General features: G+C 35.8%; 1 protein-coding gene across 5 annotated transcripts in view; it reads right to left on the bottom strand.

Moving 5' to 3' along the window:
- ZNF385B (zinc finger protein 385B) overlaps nt 1-16,739 on the bottom strand; it is a 156,710-nt gene that overhangs the window by 26,437 nt on the left and 113,534 nt on the right. For all 5 annotated transcript variants that reach the window (XM_083864697.1, XM_083864698.1, XM_083864700.1 and 2 more), the window contains one exon: nt 10,478-10,588. In XM_083864697.1, the coding sequence (XP_083720823.1) occupies nt 10,478-10,588 (111 nt within the window). The remainder of the gene's footprint in view (nt 1-10,477; nt 10,589-16,739) is intronic.

Below are 16,739 nucleotides of genomic sequence, written 5' to 3'. Positions count from 1 at the left end.
AATTTGATTCAGCTGCCTTTTGGTAACTGAAATGCTGTATCACCACGTTATGTAAACCTTTGGAGTTTTCTGGAGTCATAGCAAGCAGAAGAAAAAAAGGGCAGCTGAGGCAATCTCAAATTGGAACTCAAGTTCTGATTATGACTGATACCAATTATTGTGATTATTATTTCCTGGTCATTAATAATTCTAATTTTATACAATATTTGCAAAAGCGCCACATTAAAGGCAAACATATTTGTTCCAAGTCTCACTGAAAACTTGCTTATGACACAAACACAGCAGTAGAGCAGAGGTTATGAGCTTTGTAGGCTGTATCATTGAAATACTGGACTTATTTTTGAAATAAGCCATGACATACAAATTTTTTTTAGTAAAAGCAAGAAGCTGAAAATTTATTTTTATTCACTCTGATAATCCAGAAGAAGTTGTGTACCCATAGGGTTCAAAAGTCATGTGCATAAAAAAAAGATACTTTACCAGTTTTAGTATAAACCTCCACTAAAATACATGGTTAACTTAAGAGTAAATATCTTTGGGATACAATATTTTAAATGGATAATGAAGGTACTTTTCGATCATCCTTAAGTACAACTAATTCATGCAAATTCTCTGTCAGCAAAACAATATTTAAGAAAATAAAAAACTTAGGAATAACCAAAATGAAAATCTGTTACATCAAAGTTTTTCTATACTCATGTACTATAATGATTTCAATTGCAAAATACTTTATTCCAGTGTATACAGCTGCATCTACTGTAGGGATTAGGTCATTCTACAGTAAAATAATTTATCTGTACCACAATTCAATATTATTTAAATATTTATTTTTCATTTCAAAAGATTATGTTATATCTATTGCTTACATAGTCACCTCACCATTGAATTATCATTATTAAAATTTTTAAATTAAATGCATAATAGGTTAGGAGGACAGTTTTTGAGAAAGTGGAATAAGAAAATATTGCTATGAAAGAACTCCTTAAATAAAAGTTTAATTCTGAATTGAATCTAAAACTGTGATCTACTAGCTTGATATATATACATTGCAACATTTAAAAAAAGAACCTGTCTACTTATTAGATAGCACAGAAGGTGACCAAGTACTGGCTAGTAAGGTTTAAAGAACAGGAAAAGCTTCAAGCTGCCATAAATGTGACATTATGAATCAGAATGCAAAAATACCTTTGTACTGACAGGCCAAATTCCAGAAAAGTGTTTATGCATTATCTGGCATTACTTTTTGATCAATGGGATGCATATTTTGTCACACTAAAAAATATGTCTACGTATTTGTAAGACCATGGCTTAGTGAATAGTTGTATTTTAAACTAAGTAGCAAATAGTTAAGAATATAATTGACAGACAAATAATTATGCAATTTTTCCCCATAATTTTTCTAATTTATACACCCTAAAATTTATACATCTTAGTTCTATCCACAGTCTTTTAGTATCAATTAAAAACCCCCAACCAATCAAACCTTATGAATGTTTTAATTTTTAAGAAAGTCTCTATGTTATAAGGATTAATGACTTGGCTGTAAGAAAGGATAGCTTTTTCTGCTCTTAAAAATTATCCAAGTGCTATATTTTATGTAAAATCCAAATTTAATTGCTACTTTCAACTACAAGTTATTAAGTTTGAAATCAGGACGTTAAACTCCATGACTACATACAATACATATACAATAGCTTTATACTGCATTTAATAAAATGTCAATGATTTAAATTATCTTCTTAATTTAAATATGCTTTTGAAAAGAAATGTGAATGACATTAGCATGTTGTAATACTTAAAACAACCTCAGTAGCTTTACTTTGTAGAAAGCTAAAAACATTTTTAGATCTGCATGTATGGAAAGACCTAGATAACCAGGAAACAGGTATATCATATGGATTCATTAATAGCATTATTACATTTAAGAAAACTCTGAACTACAGGCAAGACTGTAGTACAAAAGATAACAGAATATTCCCCATCAGGAGCAATGACTGACAGTGTACCTGAAATCCACATGATTCATTTTGACAGTTCACAAGTGACTGAGTTTTAGACTCTAATTGTGATGTGAATTAACTCAATTTAGTGCTACACAAAGAAGCATTAACCTGAAAGACTTGAGTAAGTCTAAAGGTTCAGAGCGTATGTGAGTGAGATAAAGATTTTTTTTACAGGTATATTCAAGATCAGCTGAAGTAGCCCTTTATTAGGTCTTCATGGAAACAAGACAGCTGTACCATCAACTCTTTAGCTGAATGCTTGAATCTGCTACTACATCATCCAGTCTGGCAATTAAATGTATGCAGATCTGCATGGACAGAAAGGAGAAACACAGAAATAAAGGGAGTCTGTAGGAAATGCAGCTTCATGCCTTGAGCTGTGCAATAATAGGTGAGTGCCACAACTAACTGGAACTGAACATGGTGGCTCACAGCTCTCATTTCTTCTCACTTGCTACTGCATCTTCTTAAAGCAGGAATTCCACCCTGGATCTGAAATACTCTCAACAGCAATTCTAACAGGCTGCCTGGTGAAGTGGTGAAGTCACTGTCCCTGAAACTGCCCAAAAACCATCTGGGTGTGGCACTTGGGGATACGGTTTAGTGGTGAACATGGTGGTCCTGGACTTGATTATCTGAGAGGTCTTTTCCACCTTCAATAATTCTGTCTCAGATCCTGTGCTCATTTGGTGTTGATAAAATTGGTAATCTCTAATGAAAACTATTTTGTTGAAAATACCACAAAAGCCTCTGGCAGTAACAGTTCAACCATGAAAAATGAAACAACTGAAAGACTGAACAGATATATAATAATCCTGAAAACTTCTATTCTGTTATGGAGTAGTTATAAAGATGAATTTTTTCCTGCATATCACAAAAAAAATTACATAAATTCAAACTAAAAAAAAATAAACATGTCCTAAATATAGCTATAATTTATATTGTAGAAAGAACACCTCAACACCCGTGTTCTGCCTACTTTTATACATCATGTTCATTACAATGGCAGTAGTCCTGGTAGAGAGGGAAACAAACTGTGCAAGACAGGAGTAGAGAAGTGTTTATGTTTTAATTCATATTTTCATATTTTCATCCATATTTTCATATGTTCATCCATATTTTAATTCACAGAAAATCCTAAATTAGAAAGCTTTCTTAATAGTAAGACGTCTAGAAAATGTTTGATCACTTAGCTTACCTGTCAGAACCATTCTGTAAGAGTATGCACATTTATTTGAGTGTATAAATTAAGAAGAATTTAGACTAGAATCGTGACTCTAATAAAAATTACATGATAAATTAGGAAGTAGTGTTGAAAATATAGTTTTACCTCATTTGTTATTAATAACAGATGTAATTGAAGAAATCTGCAAACCTGGCACATTCATACATTTTTTACACCAAAGCTATGCATTAGTTTTTCAATTCCATCCTTATGGATTTCTAAAACCTAATTGCTCAAAATAGTAAGGGAGATTATTATTAAAAAGAACACAGAAAAACCAAGGAGCTGTGAATATCAGCCATGTTGTAAGAAGTCAACTCATATTTTAAATACCTTACCAAACTTAGTTAAAAGCTCCATTAAATAGCTGTTATTTGAACAGAACTTCCATCATGTTATAACCCTGTACTCTATAATCATGCAGTATTTCTGTCATGTTGGAGCTAACAACTTTCATCATTTTGTCAGTTCTGTCTACAAAACAGAAAATTACCTTCACAAGTTCCTGAGATTTATGCTTTTAATTACCTCCTATCCGCTTCACTACCCACCATACCCAAAGAATCAATATAGTCTTATAAATAGGAAAATGTAAAATCTTTGACAGAAGACAATGACAGTTCTGTAGATTTTTATGTGATGTTATTGATTATTTTGTTTAGTATCCTTCTGACAGCATGAATGATTTATTTAAATCTACAAAGCTAACTTTTCGTAACACTTGCCTAAACTTAAAAAACTTGCCTTCTGGCTTTTTAAAAAGATGAGCACTATCATCACATCTTTATGAGCTTTAAATGCATTCAACAATAAGATGACCTTCATAATTTCTTAATGCCAAATTGTTACATCTGCTTTTCTGATTTGCTTGCATGGTGTTTCCTCCTGATTTTTGAGGTGACACCAAAAAAAAAAAAAAAAAAAAAAAAAAAGAAAAAAAAAAAAAAAAAAGCTGAACTGCAGTCATTACCCACACAGCAATGCACTGTGCAAGCACAAGCTTATTTTCAATCCCATTAAACCCTATGAGCAAGATGGTGCCTACGAGGCTGTACCACAGCCAAAGACATTTCTATAAGAAACAGAAAGTGTGCAGAAGGATGCAGAAACTTATTTTAGGTGCAACCAACACATGACAAAATCTGTTTACAAAAAGAACACCACCAAACAAAAATCAGAACAATAACACGTGGACTGCTGCCATCACGTATTTACAAGTTTGGACTGTAGATAAGCCTGGCTGCTGGAAAAAGGGATTAGATTATTACTGACATTCTTGTATAGTGCCTAAGCTCCTAAAACTCTGTGGACTATTGCAGAATCCTTTGGGTTGGAAAGGACCTTTAAGAGCAAGTTCAAATGTTAACTCAGCACTGCTACGTTCACCACTTAAACATGTTCCTACATATCTTTTAAATACTTCCAGGGGATGGTGACTCCATCACTTCCATGGACAGTCTGTTCCAATGTTTGACAACTTCCTTTTGTGAAGAAATTTTTCCTAATATCTAATCTAAGCCTCCTCTGGCCCAGCTTGAAGCAGTTTTTTTCTTGTCCTATCACTTGTTTCCTGGAGAAGAGACTGACTTCCACCTTGTTACAACCTTCTTTTAAGTAGGCATAGATAAGGTAACCCCATGCCTCCTTTTCTCCAGGTTAAACAATCCCAACAATCTCAAGAGTAAACAATAAAATAAAAAATAATGAGGGAGAAGAGCAGAGAAACTACTTGAACACAAGGTAATGATTCAGGTAAGGAGAAAAGAGCACTTCTGCAGAAACCAAAAAAATATCCTTCCAACTACAGCTCACTTTTCCCTTATGGCTGCAAGCTAAAGTGTCAGATGCCGTAACAGAACAGACACCTTGGGGCCAAAGTTCCACAGCTGCTGGGAGACTTATTGCCACATACCAGTTGAGGAAAATGCTGCAGGTTCATGTGGTGGCCAGAAGGAATGAGAAAGAGCAAGGTGGGGTCGGCAGAGCAGAAGTGCATATGGGATAAAAAAAGAGACATTTTCCTCTTGCCCTTTTGCTACTGGACCCTCTTATCGGTATCATATGGATTCAGTAAACTCACTTGTGGTTAAGGAATCGTATGCCCCAATTTAGTACTCCAGCTAAAATCAAGTGTCACTTCCCTTCTCCCCTCCAAATGGAAGAATCAACTCTCCAGGTTGAAATAAAAACAATTTAATGGAAACAGCAGTGAGATAAGAAGATGAGTGAAGATAAGAGTGACTACAAGGAACCCCTTCTTAAACAGAGTCCCTTTAGTCCACTCCTACCAAGGATGTGAGGTGGTGTAAAACAATGCCCTGGCCATGCCTCTCCCAGCTACTGCAAAAAATCAGCCCTGTCCTGGGCAGAGCCAGGACACTCACTCAAGATGATTTTTCATTTTACTAGAATGTAGTATATATAATTATTACCATCCAAACCTATGTAAGCAATCCCAGAATTCTTAAAAGGAAAAACAAAAGTGTTTCTTCAAAGGTTAAGCTAGATCTTTCACAGCATATCTTGCTTCCTCTTGATGGAATATGCATACTGTAAAATCTGACTCACAATCACAATCTGTTCCATGGAAATTCTTCCTCTTCTGCTGCCGAGTCTCTCATGGTAGTAAATATAACTGACTATTTCTCATTTTTTCTGAGCTGGATTATAACACAAGACTGTAGCCTGAACTTCATTGACACAGTAGTCATTGCTGCATTGGAGCACATGCTGTGTCATCACCATGAAGAAATTAAAAAGTTACTTGATACAGGATACATGATAATTTGATGCAAAGATGGAAATACCTGTGTTTATTCCAAAACACAGAAGCACATCCAACTGCAACTGTTAAAGGACAACACTGTTCGCTTTTTTAAAAAACTATTTTCAAAAAGAGTATGTTCCTCTATATAATAGAATGAAGTTTATGCAGACTAGAATAAGTATCTCATTGACAATAGTGTTTAATCAACCTCATTAACTATCAATCTTCATAACACTATCCTTCCTAAAATGAGATTTCTAAACTAATTCAACTGTATTTGACTCCTGGTATCAACCACCATTAAAAACAAGTTTAGGAAAGAGCCCTTTTCTCTATTCTCTATCACTTTTTTTTGCCTATTTCATTTCCTCTATTCCTATACTTTTATGCTTTTTCTCCTCACTGAATCCTGCTTCTCTCTCCCCCCTCTTCAAAATAAAAGAAAGAAGGAAAATTAAAAGAAGAAGGAAAAGTAAACCAGCAGTCAAACTGAATGTGTGGGGGTTCAGTTCTAGAGGCAGGCATCCCATACAATTTGGCATGTCCTCAGGTGTCCTTTGTCAGCTAATCAGCCAGTTGTGGATGTCCCACACACCTCAGATATTTGAACAGCACGACACTTAAATTTGGACACCTAATCCCACTCTGAGCTCCAGCTAGGGTATCTTAAGCAGATCATACAAAAAAATGTTGTTGAAGCAACCTCAGTTATCATTGCTGTAATGTTGATACTACTTTTACAGCAATAATTGCCTGGAAGAACTTCAAAGTTCAGGCTATTAGACAACTTTAGTTTACTGTTACTTCAAAGATGACATTTTACTTTTCTGTTCCAGAAGACTTTGGATCATCTCTTTTGTACTACAATTTCTTCTGCAGTTGACACAGATTCGAAAGGGTGTCCAAAATAGTTGTACCAGAATTTATTAGCAGAAATAGACAACCTCCAATTTGACCAAAATGCAGCAGAAAATATTAAAAAAGGAAAGGCAGAGAATGAAGTTGAATGTCTGTAAATATGAGTCAAATACTATAATTTCTTTTTTTTTGGAAGAGGCCAGGCATATCAAGACTAGACAAAATTTGGAGTTTGTACACAGAGGTTTTCTTCATGTTGTACTTTTAAAAATTGAAGACTGGGAGATCCTGAAGAGTTCAGTTAGAAAAATACTATTCAAGTTATAATATGGCAGAAGAAAAATCATTCTAGGAATTTTATTGTTGAAAATACAGAAGCCATCACTTGAGCACATGCTTAATCCCACATTCAAGACAACATATTTTTAAATATTTAAATTTTAAAATTTCCTCCCATCTCGGATCTTTCTTTTCCTGCAGGTAGCTGCAGATCTCTGCCTCTGAATCTGATGCCAGAACACTCTCACCAAAGCTAAACTTGCAGATACACAAGCAAAAGAAACCTAAAATCTTTTCAATTCACTATATTAATTTAGTGGGAGGTTTGACAACTATAAATTGACTAGTCTGATTTTTTTTTTGTCTATTGATTCAGACCAGTGAGTGTCCACAGCACAAGGAAAAGATTGCAGGCAAGGAAACCAATTTTCTTCTCACAGATGAATACCCACTGTCTGTGTGTTTCTTGTGCAATTGATAAAACACCACCAGAATGAGGTCAGCATCCTCAAACACCATGCAAGAGAAATTAATTTAGGAGAATAAAAATAAAAACCACAAAAGACACTTCATAGTTTAGTTCTGCTTTTTTTGTTGTTTTTGGTTTTGTTTTGTTTAATTGCATAATTTAGGTCAGAGAAAGTTCAAAGGAATGGAACGCAAATAAACAACAAGTATGCCAGCCTTGTAGAAGGAGAAGTGTGTAGCGGCAAGTGTGGAGTGACTGTATTACAAATCTCATTCTGCAATGTGCTACACTGAAGTTTTAATGCAAATTAACAGAGTTTGATACTAGGCAAAAGCATGTCACATGGTGGAACCGACTTCCTGAAAGATTCAGCAGTTACAACGCTCACACTTATATGACTTCCTTCTTCCCCAGTCAGCAAACAAAGGATGGAATGTAAGGATTATTCCATGTCCTAAATAATGTAAGCATAATTTCACATTATTTTGGGTCCAAAGGGACCAAAAAGAAAAATACATGTAGGGTCCAGATTTTTATTTCTGCACAGGAGTTTCAACAAGCTAAGAAAAAACTGTGACTCTGCAGAGCTTGGTTGAAATCCCACTACCATTACCTCAGTGAAACAGTAACAACACAGATTATGGGGGGGGGGGGGGGGGGGGGGGTCTATCTGGCTGAGAGCGAATAACATCCAAATAAAATAGGATCTCACTCAGAAAAAAAGATGCAGCACATGCACAGATAAATAATTCTTAAGGTTAAATGACTGAACCAGAAGAAAAATTTAGAATCTTATCTACAGCTTCTCAGGAAAAGCTAACTAACCCAATGAAAGGCCAGAAAGCTTTTAAAACAGAAGTACTACACTATGAAGACTCATTCTCCAAATATTCCTGGATGTTGAGGTTATGAAACAATTGTGAATTAGGTTTATATTTAAGTATCCTCTGGTATTTGTAACACTGCTACAACTTTAACACTTTCCAAAATCAAATTTCTAGGTTGTTTGTGAATGTCCTGGTAAAGTAACTGCTGTAGAAACTAGAGGTGCTGCATTTCAGCATGTAAAGTATCACAATCATGGTGCTTCATCCCTTCTTACAACCATTCATTTCAAAAGGATGATGATATTTTCTAGTAACTACAACTGAATATCAAATTTAGGAAGAAAGAGCACACCACCCTATTGAATACACCTGGCCCAGAAAAAGAATTGTGGCTATAATTTGCCATGCTTTTGTGATGCCACTATTTAAAGCAGAATATGATATGCACTTTTTGTTCTACTTTGTAAGTCTAGATGGACAAAAATTGCTTGGTTGACAGACATACAAAATGATATAACATTTCAGCTCCTCTTTTGTTTGCTTGGTTCGAGCTGCTCAGTTGTGATTCAATTTATCTGCCTGAAGTGTTGTTTGTCCACCTGAATGTCAGCACAAAGTGGGTGACTCCTCTGGGGGCAGGACCCACTATCAGAGGGACCTTGACCTCAAGAGGAGAGGGAGCAGTGGGGACAGCCCAAGCTGCCTCACTGGTGATGGATCCACCTCAGAAAAAGATCCATGAAGCAAAAGAAGATTTTTAAAAATGTTATTTGTTCCTTGATTTAATCAGTAAAAGGAGATACCTGGACCAAGTGTCACTGCAGAAAAGATTTCTTCCCCCCTTAAATCTTAACCTTAGAGCAGAAAGACAAGCAAACTAAATTTAAAATAATGACTTCTGAAATCAGTTAACTAAGCAGATACTGCCACTTCAAAGGAAGTTTAATAAGCTTGTCAAACGATGACAGATTTAGAAATCAATTTGAAGCTAAGATAGCACTGCCTCAAAATCCTTACCAGCCTAGACAAGAAAGGCAAACTGGGGAAAACACTTTACAAGACACTTTCCAAAGTGCAATGTTAGAGGCAGAGAAAACCAGGGTAATGGGTATGGGTGCTTTACTGCAAATCTCTAGGAGCACAAAACACTCAAAGGCTTTGAGGAGGTGCCTGCAAACTGTTTCTGAGATCAAAATTATGACAGAAAAATATGCAATATTAACACATCACTCAGGGATTTATTCTTACCCTTAAGATTTAAAAAAAAAAAGTGAATTTGGGTTTTTTTTATTAACTTAATGATATTACTCATAGTCTCCAAGAACAAATACATACTCCTTAACTGTCAAAGGTCCTAATTTTCTCAGATATAGTTTCCTTGAATTTCTTCAGTTTTCAAGCTACTTAGGAAAAAACACTAAATGGTTACATATTTTAAAATTACCAGTGTACGCTTTTGTGATGAATTTTTTTTTCAAATTAACCTCTAGGAAACAGTTTCTTTGAATTTCTCATCCTCAAACTGACAGCTAGAACTAAGTGTTTATATTTATTATAAATGAAAGTTATTGGAAGAGTGACTTTATTCAGAAATGGAAAGATGTATCAGCAAGGATGTGCAAACAACAAGAAAAAGCTATTTCTTCTGGAAGAAAATCAAATATGACTTGGAGAACTCACTGGGAAGCTTTTCTGCTTCATCTCCTTTTCCAAAAAAAAAAAAAAAAAAAAACAACAAAAACTGAGGCAAACATTTCTTTTTGCAATACCTCTTGAAAGTTACTGAACCATCAAATGGGATCTCACCTATGGATATAGCATTGGATATCATACCAGAGCTATCCAAGAAATTAAGAGTTCATGCTCTATGGACTTCTGCTTCTGAATGGACAAAATACCACCCCATCAGGCTGAGAAGAATGTAGGTAGAATTGGAACGAGTTGTTTGGGAAAAAGAGATTTAGATTAATTATACCTCATGTGCCAAAAAAAAAAAAACCAAAAAAACAAAAAACAGAAACAAAAGGCAGAATAACAGGCAATACTCACATCAGAGTTAAAACGAAGCTGGCAGACATTACAGGAAATTACTTGTTTCTTCTTTGGGGGAATGGACACTCCAAATGTATGGTTTATGACTGCTTTTTGCACAGGATCCATCTGAAAAACAATAACCAATTTAAAACTTTTCAGGGCAATAAAGAGTACAGAAAAAAATCAAAAAAATAACACTTCCAGCAGAAAACTTGTCTCTTTTTTGAGATAAATAGGAGAAATAAGATTCCAGCCCTCACAATAATCAGATTTAACATAGGTTAGGGAATTGGTAGCATGCTAAAGCTGATGAAGAAAAGGCAGCTTCATTGTTGCTGTCACCCCCAGGTTTCTAAGTAGTTCTTTCCCCAGCCCTGCACCTCCTCTGGGCTGCAGGGCCCCCCTACTGCACGTGCATTGCAAATGAAAGTCCTCCCCCATCACCCACTGTTCCAGCAGACAGTTACAGAAACCAGTTTTGCACCCTGACAAGTCACTGTCATTTGTTTCTACATGTTCTCCTTTGAGTGACAAATATTAGCATTTATTTGAAAAATATTCTCTCCTGGAGATCTCCTTGTAAAAGGAGGTCCTTTGCAGGCTCAGTTACAAATACCACTTCCTGGGAAAAGAGGTTGCAACTCCCAAGCATTTCCAAGCAGAACTGATGAGTGACAGAGCCCATGGGAAGGCTGAATTTTGGAGGAACATGAAGGGAGTATTTGTACCAGGAAAGTTAGCACGCTTCAGAAAACATTTTAACACTGAAAAAAAAGTGAGATGAAGGAAAAATCTGAATATATTAGTCCTAATTTTGACTGAACCTTTTCAGGAAGTCAGAACTGATTACATCTTTGCTAAATATCAGGACTCCTGTTGGTCACAAATCTGCTCAGGATCACAGAACGCTCTGTTAACGCTGCGGAACCTGGGGAACGACAGGATGTTCAGAAAACTGCTTACAACTGCTACTGTGTTGAGGTCTCAGTCACAACATGTCATTATTCCTGATGTGACATGAATACAGATTAAAATTAATTTCTTGATGCTAAAACATTCAAACCTAATTTTCTAATTAAAAAAAAAAACAAACTAGAATAGCTCGTCTGGTCTCACAACTGATCCTGCTCTGAGAAGGATGTTGGACCAGATGACATCTGAGACCCCTTTTGACCCAAATGTTCCTATGAGCATCTGTGTATGTGTGGTTCCTCATCCTTACCTAAAATAAGCACTGGATTCTGAAGAGGAAAGGGAAAAAATGCCATTTACAACAAAAGATAAGTATTCATTTTCCCATTTTGTTTTTAAACAGGTCTGGAAGAAAATAGTTTGATTTGATATAAAGTTAAATTTTTCTGAAGCTTGCTTTGCAAGCGCAGTGATGGTTTTTTTCCTTTACAGTACTACTGGAAGAAACCAAACCTGGCTGTTTAATCCCAGGTGATCCACAAGACACACTTGGTACTAAGCTGACCTTCAAAAGAAGAAGAGAACGAGTAACTGATCCACTGAAGAATTAGAACAGGAAATTACCTGCTTCCTGACTTTATAAACATCAAGATAAAGACTTTAATTTTCCCTTAGTACAAATTTTAAGCTTCCAGTGAAGCCTACACTACTGAGGATTTTCTGCATGCATATGTACACACACAAAAAAAGAAAATCAAGAAAAATATACTGCATTGTATCTGCCTAAGAAGATATTCCCCAAATGTATTACCTAACATTAAGCATCTATTTTTTATTTTCCTTTGGACAATGGCTACTTATGTTTCTTGCTACATTCATTTTAAACCAAATGCATGACTTTGTAAATGTCATTAGTAATAAATTTTCCAGAGAGTTAATTTAATTTTTATCACCTTCTGCCACTAAATACTGTATTTCATTGGCACAGGGGTACTACATGACAATACAAAAGTAAAACCACCTCATCCGGAATGATCTACTGAATTATTTAATGATGCAGTGTTGTTACAATGAACTGCGACAAAATCTAAAAAAACTGAAATAAATGCCTTTGTTACCTGTTTCTCCTATTTCTTAGACAGAGTGAGATTTCGAAGTCTAAAAGTTTAAAATAAAAAAAAAAACAACAAAATTTTTTGACTTGTACAATTTATGTCATTGCCCTACATAATGTATCACAATTATACATGCAGATTAGAAGGTTTCTGAGCAAACACTTTATAATAGATATAGCAGTCAATATATATTATTACATTGATAATACATGTTAAAAGATTACTGTATCATTAGGAAGAGTTGGTTGGATTTTTTCTTAAATTGAAGCTACGTTTCAACTTAAATACTAAGCGTTAATCAGTTAATCTAGAAGAAAAAAGCAATGTTCAAAAGTACCTCAACCATTTGGAGTGTCTGAGATCGATGAAAAGGAATAGCAAAAGTACCCACAAGTGTCTGCAGTCCCGTTTAAAAAGAAATACAAAGGGAAGAAGCAGTGATCAATGACTCCTCTGTGCATTCCAAATAACAATCCACAGCGCTAGTGCGAGGCCAGGCACTTCACAGCCACACAATGCAGACTGTGCACAAAGTCCCAGTTTCAAACAGATGTAGCAGCACAAGGACAAAAATCCATGAAAATAATACAGCTCATGCTGCCTCCAGAAAGTACCAATTGTGATCCCCAGGGGAGTGGGTAATGATCCTTCCCAAACCTGAGCCCTGCATGCAGGCTGGTCATGATTAGAATTCAAGAAGTGCAACATTAACAATTAATATGCTTTAAATATATCAGAAAGTGGGGTGGATTACAGCATGCTGGAAAAATAAAATAGTATCTCTCTGTTAGAAGATTAATGCAGCAGGGTAAACTGATCTTAGATCCTTACACAAAATTATCCTCTTCAATGCAGAGAGGGAGGGAAGAGGCAGAGAGATATTTGGTGAGGTATTTATTAGGAAATGTTGCAGCACAGTTTGCCCAGTGGGGAGCACCAGTATTTAAGAACCAGATCTATAAAACAAAATAATAACGGAAGCTAACAGCTACCACAAATGCAAATAAAAATCTGCACTACGCTGTTTACGCTACAGGGGGATTTAACAAAGCAATTCATAGTGCTCTGGTAGCCATAACTAGGTTTAACAACCTGTTAGTATTGTTCTCCTATTTCAATTGGTTTAATAAAAAGTTAAATTTAAAAATGTCTTTTCAAGGAAGTTGAAGACACAATCTTTTTTGCAATGAGTCCTGTTAAAACCACTCAAACTAATGAAGTGAGCAAGGATTAAGAAAATTCAGAAAAAAATACTCTACAGTTTCTGAGATTTGCAACAAGAACTTTAAAGCACCTAGGAAATATAAGTGTAGCAACATACAGGACAGAACAGGGGCAGCACAGACTGCCTATTTCCTACTGCTTTTTTCATGTTTTCCCACCAAATATTTTCCAGACTCAGGTGTTTTCTGTGTATTTGATAAGTTCCAGTGACTTTCTCTTGCATAGTTACCCCTGAAACTGATGCAAGCCAGTTTGCACACTTTGTATGCACTTCCAATGCCAAAAGTCCTTGGTGCCACGAAATAATACTTTCAAAAAATTCAATTTTTGATCTGTATCACACCCCAAGTTGTCTTTGTGATACTCTGTCATTCTGTGTATGGAAATCATTACATTCTTTTCTACATTCCTGTTGCCCATCTCAATTCTACCAAAAATCAACTAGTTCAATTAAATATATTGAAGACATGGACAGGAACCATATAAAATACTCTGTGTAGATCACTACTGAACTCTGAGCTGATATTATCATGGAACCACTATTATAAACTAAGATCTCGTTCCCAAGTCTTGATGGACAATTCCTAGCACACTACTTTCTATGTCAAGTTTTGTGAATTTTTACTTCCATATGCCTCACTTTAGAAATATCTAGATGTAACTTTACCAACCACTATTTTCTGGCTTGTTAGTCTCATCAAAGTGTTTAACAATTTTTGTGGTCTTAGTCCTCACTACCTTGGAGAACTTTGCCAATAGCAAATTTCCTCAGATCACTTATTCCCAAGTATCTTTTTGTCATGCAAGTATTTTCTATTGCCAATTTAGTGTTCTCAAAAAGTCTTTGCCAAGGGCTTTTGTGAAAAACCTTTTTGGTAATTCAGATTATGTAGATTTAAACATCCTTATTCACTTTGTTGACCCCTATAAACTGGATTTATGAAGAAGAATTTATCTTTAAAAAGGAATTATGTTGACACTTCGCAGGCAGTTTACAGGATGAGGTGTTCTATTATACTGTTCTTATTGAGGTACCTGTTCATGTGCCAGGTAAAAAAACCCCTTTCATTCTCCACAAAATGGGTTTTAAAAACTTGCATCATATTTGCCACCTTTCAGTCCTCAGGCACAAAGGCAGTTTTAGATGAGCAGTTACACCCTATCATCAGCAATTCAAGAATTTAATCCTTGAATTCTCTTATCATTGTTGCTACCAGAAAATCTCCCTGCTCTGCTGTATATCATGGTACCACAGATTCTTCTGGTACCTCCTAGGAAAGGAACCAGACTACAAAAAGACGTACAATTAGGCACAGGAAGAAGATTAAAAAAAAAAAAAAAAAAAAAAAAAAAAGTGTTGGGAGAAGTCATTTGGTAAAACTGTAGTTCTAGTTAGTTTGAAAGATTTCTATACACAGCAGACTCTAAGAACACCAATTTGTGAGCCTCAGAAATAAATTGCAATGATCTTGAGAAGAGGTAAGTGCTGTCGTTTCGTAACAGGAGCATAACCTTAAACCTAAGTAAGGTTTGAAATTGTGACTGGCAATGTCTGTCCTGTTACCTCTTATCAAGATGTAACACTTGGGTCAAATATAGAGTTAACTGTTAGACAAGCTTTTGTAAACATAATATTGGTAGTGGTGATAGGAGGTTTAACTCAGCAGGCATAATAAGCTTCACTTAACCAGCAGGCATAATAAGCTTCTGAAAAACACAGAGTGGCCTTCAGCATACTGTGTTGGTTTACTCTGACAAAGAGAAGTTTTAAACCATATGTAGAACAAACTGTTAATATAATCCAGTATTTCTCTGCAGAAAAAAACCATTGGCATATATAAATTACTGATGCAACATCTAAACTAAGTTCTCTAACTCCTTGTGTGTTTGAGCTCCAGTTGTTATGAAAGCCAAGCACACTGCCATTGTGGAGAATGGTCATACACTGAAGCTTATAATAAATTCTGCCAGATATACACAGCCCCCTACCATAACTGTACATATTACAAAAAAGAGTGACAGAAGTGAATATACATACTCAGCAAAGCACATGTTTAAAATGCCTAGCATAAAATCAGAAACATTAACATTATGATGTAGTGCTTGGCATGCTTGGCCAACACAAACCAGCAAAAATCTGTTCTTTCCACGCTTGTGCTGCTTTTGTTTCAACAGGGAACATATTTCTCATTTGACTAATTCCAGGCATAATTTAGCGTTCAAGTCACTGCAATTCTGTTAGACATTTCATTGCTGATTTTGCATCATCAGGAACATTTGTGCCAGCTCTACTGATGGAGCTCTACCTGAAAGGAGGTTGTAGCAAGGTGAGTGTCACTATTTTTTTCCAGGTAACGAGAGAAAACATCTTCAAGTTGTACCAGGGAAGGCTTAGACTGGATACCAGGAGAAATGTATTACTGAAAGGGTTATCTGGCATTGCAACTTTGCCCAGGGAAGTGGTGGAGTGTCCATCCCTGGAGATATTTAAAGACATGTACATGTGGCCTGAGGGATATGGTTCAGTTGTGAACTTGGCAGTGCTGCAATAACGGCTGAACACTATGATCTTAAGGGTCCTTTCCAACATAAATCACTCTGTGATGTGAACAACTTTCTTTTCTTGCAGGAAAGCCATCAATATTCCTTGTGCATCAGCTCTCCTTGAATGGCAGAGACCGTCTCCAGAGATGTAATTCTGTAGCATGAGCCTGCAGCTTTCTAAACACCACCTCCCTCTTCACAGCATTTTGGGGGTTCTTAAAAAACAGGTAGATATAAATGGCCAATAACCAAACCAGGGGTGACTCAGATTCTCAGCAGCTGATTTGGAGACTTGTACAAATACTTCATTGAACAAAAAGAATAACCAATTTACAGCATTATAGAGTGTTTTTGGTGGTTTTTTTTTTTACTGCAGTCCCGTGGTTTAACTGATGGTTGCTTTAATCACGTTTTTTTTAAGGAAGCTCTCTCAATGTACTTACACACAGCACATTTGCACAAAGCAGGAAGTCTGGATCTCA

Source organism: Zosterops lateralis, assembly GCF_965231275.1.
Source record: "Zosterops lateralis genome assembly, chromosome: 7".
In the NCBI taxonomy this organism is placed as follows: domain Eukaryota; kingdom Metazoa; phylum Chordata; class Aves; order Passeriformes; family Zosteropidae; genus Zosterops; species Zosterops lateralis.
The sequence above is the reverse complement of the archived record's forward strand: the minus strand, read 5'-3'. Positions and strand labels throughout refer to the sequence as shown.